The 14,057-nt window shown below is 48.7% G+C and overlaps 1 protein-coding gene across 3 annotated transcripts in view; it reads left to right on the top strand.

Moving 5' to 3' along the window:
* The window catches only part of KSR2 (kinase suppressor of ras 2), a 404,020-nt gene that overhangs the window by 278,703 nt on the left and 111,260 nt on the right, over positions 1-14,057 (top strand). For all 3 annotated transcript variants that reach the window (XM_034638641.1, XM_034638638.1, XM_034638639.1), the window contains exon 6: positions 12,914-12,983. In XM_034638641.1, the coding sequence (XP_034494532.1) occupies positions 12,914-12,983 (70 nt within the window). The remainder of the gene's footprint in view (positions 1-12,913; positions 12,984-14,057) is intronic.

The raw sequence follows: 14,057 nt of genomic DNA, 5'->3' as shown, positions 1-14,057 counted from the left end.
ACTGAACATTAACTACCGGGCGGCTGCATAATTAAAAAACATCGCATTTCCACTGGGGGAGAATTTCAGCTCAAGCAACAAAACATCGCATTTCCACTGGGGGAGAATTTCAGCTCAAGCAACTCGGAATGGCTCTGATTTAAGATCCATAAACTCAGTTCAAGGCAATAAATATGTAAGTAATTGATGATGTAGTGTGCGAGGAACTTAAGACCCATNTCGGAATGGCTCTGATTTAAGACCCATAAACTCAGTTCAAGGCAATAAATATGTAAGTAATTGATGATGTAGTGTGCGAGGAACTTAAGACCCATCCATCACACTCGGGCAAGCAAGGGCTATGGACATGCTCTGAGAACAGGACAAGAGGAGGGGAATAAATGGCCAGAGGGACCTAGACAGTTCTGCCCTCCCCATAACTCACCGCTGTTCTCCACGGAGTCGTGGCCTCATTCCCTAAGAGCCTCGTCCCCGGGTTTTGTCTTCTCAGGCCAGGGAAAAGGGCTGCTAGGCAAAGCTGCAAATGAGCACGTGAGTTGTTCACGGGGAAAGCCCCCTTTTATTGCACACCTACTATGTGCCTGGCACTCACTTCATATCCATGGGTGGTCCTTAGGGAAACTGCAGGATGGGTTTGATCACACCCATTGTACAGAGGAGGGGGCCCACAGAGGGGAAAGACAAAGCATCAATCACCAGGACAGACTCAGGATTCCAATTCAGGTCTGCCCCTGTAAATTCATTCCATTTTGTTCCCCTGCTTCTCAGGCAAAAGAGGGGGCTTGGGCCCCTGGGTGGCCTGCATTGCAGTCCACAAACGTGCCCTGTCATCCATCTCTGGGTCCAGATGTCAAGCCCAACTTGTAGATTCCAGCCTCCGGTCTGCATGTCCCCCACCCCTCCCCGCCCCATGCCTGTCACCGATACTGCTGCTTCTGTTGGTTTATTTCAACGTGAGACCATTTACAATTGAAATTGATGGAGCACAGGGCTGGCTGTTTTTCTCCCTTCACAGGGACATTTGTGATGATGGCAGCGTGGGGCCTCTGTCTGTCAACTCTTGTTTTGTCCTCATTTAAGCCTGAGCCTGGCACAGTAAGCCAACCTCTTCCAATTAGCATTTTCCTTCAGGTCAAGGAGACAGGTCCTATATCTCTGCGGTCCGAGATGGCTCTGCGTGGCTCTCTGGGTCTCCAGGCTGCCTCTCCTCAGGGCTCCTCTCCCATTACCGACTCTGCTAATGGGCTCTCTTCCTCATTGTCTGAAGAGAGACCATAACACTCACAAAGGAGGCTCCCCAGTTAAGGAGCTCTAGGTTCAAATCCCAGAAAGAACATTTTCCTTAGCTGACCCCCAGCCTCAGTTTCCCCATTTGCAAAATGAGATCGTTGGTACTTAACTCACAGGGCAGGCTGGTCATTCACTCACTCATCCATTCATTCATTCATTCAATAACTACGTGTGGAAGTGCCACTCTGCCCATCACTGTGCCGGCTACTGAGGATGCAGGAGGGAATGAAAGAGACGTGGTTATTACAGTCAGTGAGTGAACTCATGTCAGACCCATAGGCCAGGGGATCCCCAAACTTAACTGCACATTGATATTACCTGGACACCTTAAAATTTTCAAAGCCAGGCCATACCCCAGCACAGTGAAATCAAGGGTCAGCGAACTTCACGACAGAGCCAGATCGTAAATACTTGAGGCTTCGCAGGCCCTATGTCTCTGTCATGGCTACTCAACTCTGCCCTCATGGTGAAAAGGCAACCATAGACACTGGGCGTGGCTGTGTGCCAATAAAATTTTATTTACAAAACAGTCCAGGGGGCCAGATGCATGGCCCAGGGGTCAGGGTTTGCTGACCCCTGCATTAAACTGCAATGTGGGGACGAAGCACAGGCATCAGATGATTCTAGCGTGCTGACAGTTTTGGGAAGTGACTTGGGCAATGCCCAGTCTGCATTAGCCCTTATCAGTTTTACTAATGCTGCAGCTCAGAGAATCAGGGACAGAAATGGGACAATAACCCTGGTCTCTAACTCCAAACCCCATTCTTTTGATCACTCTGCTTCTTTGTTTGAGGCTCTCAGAGCCTCAGTTTCTTCATCTGTAAAATGGGATCAATACTAGACCTCCCTGACAGGGTGCCTAAGAGGACTGAGTGTACAAATTGACATACATGGCAAGTCCGCCCTCTGGAGGGACTGTGTCAGTGGTTCCCACTATAGGCAGGAGTCAGGAGGAGTGAAAATGGTCCAGCAGTCCCAACCCTGGGGGAGCTGAGGAAACCCTGGGGCCCTGGACAGACAGGCAAGTGGGGAATGGTTTGAGAGAGGAAGTGCTGGGTTCCAGTTTTGGGCGGATGAGCTTGTTCGGTCCGCTGCCCTAGTTGAGGTCCCAGTCCCGGGTCAGAGCTTGAGGGCTGGGGCAGAGTAAGGTTCCTCACTGGCCCAGGCCCTGCAGGGTGTGAGGAAGTGAAGCCTTCATTCAGAGGACTGGGTTGCTGGCTTATTTTTGCTGGAATTAGCATGGAAAACACTCACCTCTCAGCTCTAAGCCAAACTCTGCATGGGACACTGGACACATAAAGATGAATCATTAGCTGTTCCTACTCTCCAGGAACTCGTGGGCAAGGGTGGTGGTAAGAACAGATTCCTAAGCAGAGGCTCTCCATGTGATGAGGCAGCTGGCCCAGAGGGGTAAGCACAGGATGCTATGAGAGGGTCATAGCAGGGGCGTTGCCCCCTTGTGCATTCAGGGAAAGCTTCCTGGAGGAGTCACACCTGAGCTGGATCTTGGAAGAGCAGTTGGATGAGTCAGGCTAAGGGAACTGGGGAGGGGATACAGAAGCATATTTGAAGGTGGGAGGTGGAAAATAGCAGATCCATGATGTGAATGGGACTTGGGAAGGGCTGGGCAGGGGCTGGAGACAGCAATGGGGCCACGAGCAGTTTGGAGCCCACACTTGGCCCTTACCTCTGTCCTGCTGCCTTCCAGATGCATGGGGCATTTTTGTCCTCTTTGGCCGGGATGAGCGTATTCTTCCTTCCCACCTGAACTCTGTCACTTGAGTGGTATATATGACCTATAACAAAGGTCCTCGAGACAACGATTATGCATATACCAAGCCCACTCTCAGGATCATATTTAAGGAACCCACATCCTCCCCCCCAACACACACATACCAAACTCCACAGCATGTATTTCCTTATTGATAATTTATCTCCCAAATAAGCCAAGTTGGGTCCGTTACCTTAATGAAATTCTTCTGGATTTCTAAATAAGATTTTATCCCCTTTTGTATTTTACTTTTATTAGCTTATTATATAAGCTACTTTTGACATTTCAAGATGACCCCCCCTCCTCTTTCTACACCACAGCAGAAAAATTATATCAAGAGGAAATTCGAGGGGAGTGTTTGGGGTAGGGATGCAAGAAGAAAGACAGGTTTCCCAATACATTTTTGTTTTTAGGATTGAGGGAAGACTGATCATTAATGCCACCCCCCTGCTCCAATCTGTGGGGTAATGGCTCATGGAATTAGAGACCCATTGCCCCACTTTCCCTGTCATGCCCCCTGCATAAGCCCCCACGTCACCCCGCATGCATCCCCACCCTGTTAAGATCTTGGATTCTCCATCCATCAACCCCAGAAGGAAGATAATTACTTGCGTGGCACCCGGGTCTCCCATTGTTTGGTTACGAGGTTAAAAATCCCTGATACACTTTAATAAATTCAGCAGTGAGCACATTATAAAATGTAATTAAATGCCTCAGCCATCCTCTCTTTCTTTACCGGCAGTGAAATTTAATTGAGGCCACCTGAGGGGGCTGAAATAAATCACACGTGATGACTCCGGGATTCACGTCCCTCTCTGGGAGACAGAGTGATGGCGTCACCATCCAGAGGCTGATTAGTGGGCAATTCAGGGGATCCCAGCTCGGCAGGGATCTGCCAGGATTCAGACCCAAGGTGGCGACGGCCTTTTTAAAAAGGGGGAATGATTTCTGTTTGTCTATGAGATCTTGAAGGTGTTTCCAGTTTGGCTTCAATAATTTTAAGAAAATTTGTAACCTGGGGCCAGGAAGAATGTGTGTAGAGAACTTTGGGACTCCCTGGCATGTCTTCCCCTTCCTACCCTGTGTCTGCACTTTCAAGCCTCCTGGCCCCACGTATCAGCTGTCTGTCTGCTGTGCTACCATTTGCTCAGTGCCCTGACTGCTCATTTGTCCTACTGAGCTGGCTTCTACCTGCAGACACTCTCCAGAAGCCACTTTTTGGTATCTCTCCCCCTTGGCCATGACCAGGACCACCACCCCTCCGACTGTAACTTAGACATCCTCAGGGTCTTCTCTCTGCCTTGATAAAGTGACAACTGGATAATCATAGTAATAAGCCCAGTCAGAAGCGGGGAGAGGAGAGAGTTAATTTTCCGTCCCCTCTGATTTCACAAGTGGACATGGTTTTCAGCAGTGGCCGGTAATCAGAGCATTGCCTCCTCACGGATTATTCTACCGGAAGACAGGGAGGGCTAGTCAGAACACAGGCTCGGGGCAAGGCTCGCGGGGGTTAGAATCTTAGCTGGACTGCTTACTAGTGCTACTGTGCCTCGCTCTTCTCTTCTGTAAAATGGGCGTTAAAATGACACAGCGCACAGGGTGCTAGGATGAGGTGAGCAGAGGGATACCACCAAGCGGTCATGCACATTTTGGCTTAGGGGAGGGCAGGGCATTTGTCCAAGGATTCACGCCATGTAAGTGGCAGAAATGGGTCTACGGTCTGGGTCTTCTGGGTTCAGAGAAAAAAAATCTTTCACAATGGATACATATATCGAATAATCACATGGTATACTTTAAATGTCTTACAATTTTATGTGTCAGGTACGCCTCAATAAAACCAGAGGGGAAAAATGGGGGAGGAAATCTCTCCGGTCATCAGCCAAGGAAATGAGGTAGACAGCCCTAAATCAGGGGTTGACACACTTTTCCTATAAAGGGCCGGGTGATAATTATTTTTGGCTTTGTGGGCCATGCCCTCTCTGTCACAGTGACTTAATTCTGCTGTCCTAGTGGGGAAGCAGTCACAGACAATATGCAAATGAGTGGGTGCGACTGAGCGCTGATCAGGCTTTCCCTACAAAAGCAGGTGATGGGCTGGATTGGGCCGGGGGGTCGTTCTAACTGGTGTGTGAATCCTAGAGGCGATAGTAACAGTAATGCGTCGGGCACCCGGCGGAGCCCTTTTCCTACTCATCCTCCTAGCAAGCTTGTGAGGGAGATCTGACTCCCTTTTCCCAGGAGACAAAAAGGAGACTCAGAGGTAAAATTGCCCCAAGCCGCCTAGCTAGGAAGCAGCAGAGCTGACGTCTGAACACAGGGTCTGCTCACCGCAGAGTCCCACACTCTCTCCCACACTCCAGTGGGCAAGCTGATGACCGGGAAGCCCTTCCCGTTCAGAAATAAAGTAGGCTCCTCTGTCTCCAAAGGAGGTCCACGTTCAGGGCCTTGTCACTAGTTTAAACACCGTACACGTGTGGATTGGTGTGGCCCTGATACCCCCCTTCCTGCAGTCCTCCTATTTCTAGACAGACAGCTTCACCTTGCTCTTTGCTTTGACTCAATAGCATGGGAATCCCTGACTCTCCTCTGAATGGTCTCTTCCATCAGGAGCAAATAGCACTGTCCTTGCTCACCCCTCGCATCTCTAACCAATGTCACTCCCCGCCCCCAACACCTGTTTCTTCCCCCTCTGACATGGCTCCTGGGCCCATCTTACGTACACGCTGACCAGCACCAGGTGGCTCCCTGGATGCCTCCATAGCCATCAAGCACCCTTAAAGATAATGAAATTTGGATCTTGGGAAAGGGCTTATAGTTGTCTCAGGGAGAGAATGATGTCCAAATACGCACAGAAACCCAATTTGGCTTTGAAGCACCACGGAACTGTAACCTTTAGAGACAGCGCATAATTAAAAAAACTTTTAGATCTGATATATTCGAATTGGATATTAAAGCAAATAGAGTTATTCCCTGCTATGTGAAGAATACCGTGAGCAGCTTTAGCCGAGGATTGGTTGGCCCCTTGGATAAATCCTGGGAGATTTTAGCTGGTGACTGGCCTGTGACCCCAAAAGAAAAGTTTCGTGGTCTAAGTTTTATTAGTTTCTGGTATTTTTGAGCCCAAAGAATTTGCTACTTGATCTGAATGCAGCACTGTTGTTAAGAACTCACCCAGGCTGTCAGTGCTCCTGGGCTGGAAGCTTAAGAGTGGCTTGGAATTTCCATTTTATTTGTGGTGTTTCTGAGGATGAGCTCTCGGGGTTTGCCTGGCTCAAGCCCCAGCTCTCCCAGCGAAGACAGAGTTATGAAGATTAAATGAAATAATACATCTACAGCACTTAATCTGAGTCCTGCCATACAGTAGCTGCTCAATTAATGTTAGCTGTGATTATTAATAGTTCTGTGTGCTCAGAGGTCTTTATCTCCATGGAAACCTTTAAGGCTAGTGTAGCTTCTATCCGAGAGGGTTGAAAGGCTCAGAGGCTGCAACAGAGGGCTTCTTGAGGTCTTTTAGCTCCAGGACTGCATCACTAAGCAGTAATTCTCCCACTCGCCTCAGAAGGAGACACGTTATCGGAAGATAGTGTGGTGTAGGGGTGCAGGGAGACTGAGTTCAATTCCGAAGTACGCCAAATACGCGCTGTGGGACTTTGAACAATGAACGTTTTCATTTTCCTTACTTCTCCTTTTTTTTTTTAAAGATTTTATTTATTTATTTGTCAGAGAGAGACAGCCAGCGAGAGAGGGAACACAAGCAGGGGGAGTGGGAGAGGGAGAAGCAGGCTCCCAGTGGAGGAGCCTGATGTGGGGCTCAATCCCAGAACACCGGGATCACGCCCTGAGCCGAAGGCAGATGCTTAACGACTGCGCTACCCAGGCGCCCCCATTTTCCTTACTTCTAAACTAGGAATACAGCCTCATAGTATTGTTTGGATTAAGTGAAGAAATGGCTCCAAGAGGCCTATCCCTACTTGGGATTCATATGGATAAGTCAGACCAAGCATCGCTCCCGTGCCAGGCAGCGGACGGATTACTCTGCGGTGTGGATTTCTTACTGGGCCACTGCAACTGGGATCATGACAGCTCAAATGGGAAAGCCCTGGGCTGGGAAAAGAATGGCCTTGTAAAGGTCAGGGTTGATGCTTTGGACCCTGCTCTGTGGGGAGTTGGAAGATGGGGAGAAGGGTGGCTGGGTGGGGGTGGGGAGGCTCTTATTTTTGTCCCAGCCTGACGGGCCGTTCTTTGCTTGGCCACCAGAGGGAGCTCTTCAATGAGTGAGATCGCCCCCCACTCCCACCCCCAGCATCTGGCCTCTGTTCTAATATACTTGGGGGTTCCCCTCGCCTTAAAACAAATCCCAAAGTCCGTGTTTTATTTCCCTTATGAAATGTATCACTGTCTGAAATTATCTTGGGTTTTTATTTGTTTACTCACTCTCTGACTCCAGGCTCAGAAAATTTAATTATCCTGTTCACCATACACCTAGCTCCTAAAACCATACCCAGAACAGCAAAGGTGCTGTATTGGTTTCCTACAGCTGCCATGACAAATTACCACAAACCCAGTGTCTTCAAACAACACCAATTATTACCTTACAGTTTGGGGGATTAAACGTCCAAAATTAGTCTCACAAGGCTGAAGTCAAGGTGTGTCGACAGAGCTGGTTCTTCTGGAAACTCCAGGAGATAATCCGTTCTCTTGCCTATTCTGGCTTCCTGGGCTGCTGGCCCTCTCCATCCTCAAAGCCAGAAACTGTCCCATCTCCTCCATTAACTCGACCCTCCTGCCTCCCTCTTGCATACGTAAGGACTCATGATTACATCGGCCCGCCTAGATAATCCTTAATTTAATCACATCTGCAATATCTCTTCTGCCCGTTAGGTGACTTACCTACAGGTTCCAGGGATTAGGACGTCTTGGGGAGGGGTGTGGGCATGATTCTACTCATGAAAATCTTGCTCCCTAACTGCAGGGGTGACTGCTGAAATGAATAGCGTACTATCACACCACCTGCCAGGCTTCTGGCAGCCCTTCCCTGAGCATATAAGGGTCAATGTTCAGCATTTCCTTTGTTCCTCCCAGACAGAGGTAGGAGGCAGGGACACTCCAGGATGGGTTGAACTCCCTGTATCTGGAGAGCCCTCTGGACTAGAAACATCTTGTTCGTTCCTGTCTGTGGTTCAAATCCCAACTCAGTCACTAGCTATGGGTGATTGCGTATTGCTTCTAAGCCTCAGTGTTCCTGTCTGTGAGATGGGGATGAAGGCGGCCGTCGTTTATCGAACCCAAGCTCTGTGACCTGAATGAAATACCCCAGTCCTGGCCTTTATTTGCTGTGTGACCTTGGGCAGATGGTGTCACGTCCTGATTTACTTGTTGATGACACAGGGCTAATCCTAACAGCTGCTATGCTCCATGCATCATAACCTTCAGTGGATGGGTTGCATGAGGTAAAGTACAGGAAGGGCTTATTTGGCAATGGCGCTCGGCACACCGTCGTGGTCCACAAGAGGCATATCTATTATTATTTTTCTCATTTCTTTTCTTCTTCTTTGTCTTCGTCTTCGGCACCTTTTTTTCTCTTACTTTTTCTCCTCCTCTTCCTTTGCTTTATTGTCCCCTGTTTTTACCTGGTGTCTCTGTGTTAAATGTTTTTAAATATTTTCCGCACACCTGACTCTTCTGTTAGCCTGGGTTCCTGCCTGCCACGTCAGAGCCCGAGCTTCTCATTTCAAGACTCTACATAACATGGAGGCTTTATGAATGCCGATGCCTTGTGTCGGGGCTTCTGTCTGTCCATCTGGCTCCCCAGGGTGTTTTGAAGACCGAGGCTCCTGGTTTCTCCCCTTTCTGTATGGAGGAACGGCTGAGAGGGCATAGGTAGGGACCTGCGGGAGGGGAGAAGAAAACCTCCTTCCCTCCAACACTCCCTTTCAGTGCATTGGAAATGAAAACATCTGAGAAGAGATTTCTATTATTCTACCCCTGGGACTGAAGGCACCAGGGACGTGCACAATTCTGTCTCCGTGTCTGCATGACTTGTTATCAGAAAATTAGAGTAGAAAAGAAGCTTTTGTTCAGCTATGGAGACATCGTAATAGGCGCTTTGATTGTTAAACAGAAGTTTCTGTATCAGTTTAATTGCTATAAATGCTATTTGCCTTCTCTGTTATGATAAGGCCTGGATTTTCATAGATTTCCACACAGCCCCCTTCCCTTTAAATAGTTTTCCTTTGCTTTTAGGCTCGAGTTGGCAAGTGTAATGAAATCCGCACGAAGAAAGGAAAAAGAGGCTCTCAAAGTTCAGGTCTGCACACCCACGTTCGGAGCCGTGTGCGGGTTATTACTGCTTGCGACTAATGACACTGTAGCTGTGCTATGTAATTGACAGAATTCACCCCTTCCGCCAGATACTGGGAAATGAAACCAAACGACTAAACTTAATTACTGCTGCTTCTTGAGGAGGTGCCATGATTGAGAAGAACAGTGTAACTGGGATATGAATCTAAAAGTGAGATGTGCTTATAATAAAAGACGATTTGTTCTCTGCTGACTTGAGCCTCAAAAGTACCATCTTGGTTTCTTGGGGTTGGGTGGGGATGCGAGGTGGCTGAGGAAGTAGAAAATATCTAGATCAGGGCTTCTCAGCCTTGGCACTTTCGACATTTGGGGCTGGTTAATTCTTTGATGTCGGGGCTGGCCTGCCCAGTGTAGGAGCCAAATCCCTGGCCTCTACCCACCGGGTGCCAATAACTCCTCCCAACCCCACTGTGACAACCAGAATTATCTCCAGATATTGCCCAATGTCCTCTGGGTAGCACAAGTCACCTTGGCTGAGAATACTGGTGAAGGGGCTTTTGCAGGACTTCTGAGCAGTGGCAGAATTGCTCCGTGAGGTTCTGCCGGAGTCTAGCAGAGTGACTTCGAGAACGTCACTGCATTTCTCTGAGTCCCTGAGTCTTCCTTTATAGGGAATAATGAGCACACCGACTGCACAGAGGCATAATTTCCAGGTCTACACAGCACAGGCTAATGCCTAACACATATTAAGCGATCGATTAACTCAATGCTGCTATCCTAATACGCTTGGACTCAACAAACCTATAGGAAGTACTTACTTTGCTCTTGGTGATGCAAAAATGAGGCTGGGGTCCCGGTCCGTGCAGGAGGGGCACATATACACACACTTGTTGGTTCTACCTTATTCATCACCCGTGGCAGACATCGCTGATCAGTCTTGGTGTTCTGACCTATTGGGCTTCAGCATCTTTCTCAACACACTTTTCCCGACAGCTGCTACGAATGTCCCATGAGATGAAGCCTATTCGGCACTCCTAGTTTAACTAACGCTTTCTCTTCAGCCCAGCTGTCCCGTCTGCACCTGTCCCAGCGCTGGAGAAAGCATTTTTTTTTTTAAAGATTTTATTTATTCAACAGAGATAGAGACAGCCAGGGAGAGAGGGAACACAAGCAGGGGGAGTGGGAGAGGAAGAAGCAGGCTCACAGCAGAAGAGCCTGATGTGGGGCTCGATCCCGTAATGCCGGGATCACGCCCTGAGCCCAAGGCAGACGCTTAACCGCTGTGCCACCCAGGCGCCCCTGGAGAAAGCATTTTAAGGAGTTAGCAAGTAGCGTCTGTCTTCCCAAATCAGACTTAAGTCCCCAAAGGAGATAGAAATGGAAAGAATGCTCTCCTTTGCTCTTTTTTTAAAATTGTTTTTTCTTTTTTGTCTCTTTTGTTTCCCTCGGAAACTGAAACAAGGGGCAAAATGGCTTAGATTGGGTGACATTTAGCTTTTAGTTAAACTGGAGGAAATTCCACCGGCTATGATTCTGATTGATATATCATGCTGTTTCTCACATGGCTTTTCTCTGCCCTTTGGGCTTGGAAAATCACTAGCTCTCCCAGAAAGGGTCCCAGCTTTACAAGGGCAGAGTTGGGGTTTCTGGAAACAGCTTTCAGATGGCTGTCGACAGTGTCATTAGACAGAAGAGAAGAGTGAATGGGTTGGGGGTTAAATGCTCTCTGATTGGTTCAGACATGCCCAGCTCCCGGTGAATGCACCACTCCAGAACAATGGCTGTGAAAAATGGGGTAGGTGTGTGTTTGTGGCTCCGAAAACAGAGAACTGGATCCATCTGTCTGGCCTGAGAAAGGAAAGCTGATGTGGGTCGGCCACTCGCTTTCTCTCTTGCTAGCTGGTGGAGAATTTCACATGCAATGCAGCTTCATTTCTGCTGTTGTTTCACACCTCCCCAGGGCATTTGAGGTCGAAAAGGAGGGATGTGAGGGCAGCTGGGCGGTGGAGTGAAAATGGGGGCTGGTGCCCAGCATCTGTGGGAGAAGTCCCAGAACTCAGACAGAGGTGGAGTGATAGCGGAAGGTACTGGGATTTAGCTTAAGGCATGAAAGGAAACACCAGATGGGGACAGGCACCCAGTCTGAAGTCTGTGTGATTTATTGTTTCTTCCTCATTCCCATTCATCCATCAGTCTATTCAACTATCTATCCATCCATCCATACGTACATCTACCTACCTACCAATTCATCCACCACCTAACCATTCATCCATCCATCCATCCATCCATCCATCCACCTATCTACCATTCCAACCACCCACCTACCCACTTGCCCATCTGCCTACTCATCTGTCTTTCCACTTACCTATCCAACCACTTGTCCACCCAACTGTCCAAATATTGATCCACCCATCCATCCAACCATCCACCTACCAATCCATGTAACCACCCATCCATCCATTCATCTGACCACCCACCTATCCATCTGTTCATCTACCCAACATCTGACCATCCACCCATCTATCCAAACATTCATCCACCTATCCCTCCATCCACTCACCAATCCATTTACCCATCCATCTATCCATCCATCCACTCACTCTTGCATTCACTCCTAAACCTATCCACTTATTTATTTATTTATTTTAGAGAGAAGAGGGGGGAGGGGTAGAGGGAGAGGGAGAGAGAATCTTAAGCAGGCTCCACTCCCGGCACAGAGTCCGACGTGGGGCTTGATCTCACAACCCTGAGATCATGGCCTGAGCCGAAATCAAGAATCAGATACTTAACCGACAAGCCACCCAGGCAGCCCTCCATCCACTTACTTTAACATGAGTTTAGATGGTACGTGGTTGGACATATTGTAAATAATTACTGACAATATACAGAAAGTGATATTAGTTTTCAATATAGAGTGTGCTTTTAAAATAAGTGTATCTAAACAAACAAGAAGAGTTACCTTAAGATAGCGAGTAAAGAACTGTATGGGTTGTACAGGACAAAGCTGGGATGGGGTACAAGCACGCCTGGCATGTGGAATCTACCGCATTAGAACTTTGCACACAAGAGCACGTGTTCTAGAATCTCTCAAATCTGGATTCACAGCTGCTGTGCAGCCTCCAAGGTGTATGCCCTTGCACCAGTAACTTCCTCGCCCCCAGCCTCAGTTGTGTTGTCTGTAGGGTGGGGAGGCTAACAGCCCCTTTCTTTGGGGTCGTTTTGAGAATCTAACGGGCGAAAGCATGTGAGTCACTTACCGTGTGCCTGGCACACGCTTAGCACTCTGTCAATGGGAGTGACGCTCATTTTTTCTTCTTGCCACAGCTGGATTCTTTCAGGGTGCTCCTTGGCTGCCCTGCCCAGGGGAACTTGCTCAAGTCAAAGCAACACATGTTAAACCAGTGTTCCATTTGGCTTTGGTTTAGCGAGTGACGGTGGTGGTCACGGAAGCCGGCGAGTTTCCCTCTTCCTTCCAGGGTTCGGCTGGAGCCCACCCCATCCTCTGACCCTCTGTGTAACTGGCTCTTCTTCTCCTCTCTTCTCTCCCTGCAGACACGTTGTCCGTGCCGCGCTGGTCCCCGCAGATCCCTCGCAGAGACCTCGGCAACTCCATCAAGCACAGGTAGGCTGGATTCCTGTGGGCACTGGTGCCCACCTCCCAGCACTGTGAAAGCTGGGCTTTCTGGCCACCAGAGTGGGGAAAGGCTGGGGAGATATTTTGCTCCAGCTCCTGTGTCGCCATGACCCTCTGTCCTCTGCCAAGAGAAACCTCATTGTGTCATCTTATTAACCTGGCCTTTGCAAAATCAGCATGTAATGGTTAAAAGCCAGGCTTTGGAGTCCAGCTTTCCTATGTTCCAATTCTGGCTAGTAAAGCTTTGCAACCTTGAGGAAGTTATTTAACCTCTCTGAAGCTCAGTTTTTTCATCAGATAATTCTGCCTACCCAGAGGGTGTTATGAGGATCAAATGAGATATGTATGTCAAGTGCCAAGCAAAGGATGCATAATAATCACTCAGTGAACAGTATCATTGTCAAGACCAATGCTTTACATTCCTAAATTTGGGTCTCCCCACCAAGAAGACAAGATTGGATACTGAACTCAGAGCTCACTCTCTGTTGAGATGTAGGTCAGTCCAGAGCTCCAGCCCTATTGGGTCCATGAAAATAAGCTCCCCAGGGGTACACCTGTCCCTTCAGGAAGGAGACTTGTATCTAGTAAGCATCCCTTATAAGAAGTTCTTTAACTTTCCAGATTTAACTTTCTACATTTTATGTCATTATCCTCACAGTCTCCTCACAAGCTCAGTGAGGTAAGTAGCACAAGTGTGGTTCTATCCATTTGACAGATTGGGAAACTGAGGCCCTGCATGATTCAGCGATGGGCCTACAAGCTAAATGACCTCCCCACTCTGGGTTCTTTGGACACTGCTGCGCAGAGTTTTCTTTGTACTGAGGCCTCTGGGAAGCAGCCGAGGGACCTGCTCACTCATTCATGGATTCTTAGCACTAGTATTTGTTGAGCATTTCTGTGCCTGGGTAGCAGCACCGCGCAAGACCTAGGGCCTGTGCCCTTGGGGAGCTCGCGATCCGGTGGAGGGTTAGACGGCTAACAGGCCGCGACAGTACGTGGGAGCGGGGCTACAAGGGCCGGGCGGGGCGGGGGGGGCAGACACATAGCCATGGGGGCCGGGGG

The sequence above is a fragment of the Ailuropoda melanoleuca genome, chromosome 12, assembly GCF_002007445.2.
Source record: "Ailuropoda melanoleuca isolate Jingjing chromosome 12, ASM200744v2, whole genome shotgun sequence".
NCBI classification, from domain to species: domain Eukaryota; kingdom Metazoa; phylum Chordata; class Mammalia; order Carnivora; family Ursidae; genus Ailuropoda; species Ailuropoda melanoleuca.
This window is presented reverse-complemented; position numbering and strand designations above follow the sequence as displayed.